This window comes from Gavialis gangeticus, unplaced genomic scaffold, assembly GCF_001723915.1.
Source record: "Gavialis gangeticus isolate Ggan-Ray unplaced genomic scaffold, GavGan_comp1, whole genome shotgun sequence".
Taxonomy (NCBI): Eukaryota; Metazoa; Chordata; order Crocodylia; family Gavialidae; genus Gavialis; species Gavialis gangeticus.
In genome coordinates, this window is record NW_017729032.1 from 1563540 (window position 1) to 1563843 (window position 304).

Sequence of the window (304 nt, forward strand, 5' to 3'; positions counted from 1 at the left end):
GGACCGGACACTCGTGACACCCCCGCGCCGCCCAGCAAGCGGTGCGGGGAGGGGCCGGGCCGGGCCGGGCCGGGCCGCAGGTCATGTGGGAGTCAGGGGCAGCGGGGGCAGCGGTCGCGGGGTGCCCCCCCCCCGTGCTTCCCCCCCTCAAAACAAATCCGTCCCGCAGGAGCCGCGATGGACGACATCTTCACGCAGTGCCGCGAGGGCAACGCCGTGGCCGTGCGCCTCTGGCTGGACAACACCGAGAACGACCTCAACCAGGGGTGCGTGAGCGCGGGGCCCGGGGCCGGGGCCGGGGCCG

General features: G+C 76.0%; 1 protein-coding gene across 1 annotated transcript in view; it reads left to right on the top strand.

Moving 5' to 3' along the window:
- Positions 1-169: 169 nt before the first annotated feature.
- ILK (integrin linked kinase) overlaps positions 170-304 on the top strand; it is an 8619-nt gene continuing 8484 nt past the window's right edge. The window contains exon 1 of the mRNA XM_019525501.1: positions 170-266. Coding sequence (XP_019381046.1) covers positions 178-266 — 89 coding nt within the window. The 5' untranslated portion in view covers positions 170-177. The remainder of the gene's footprint in view (positions 267-304) is intronic.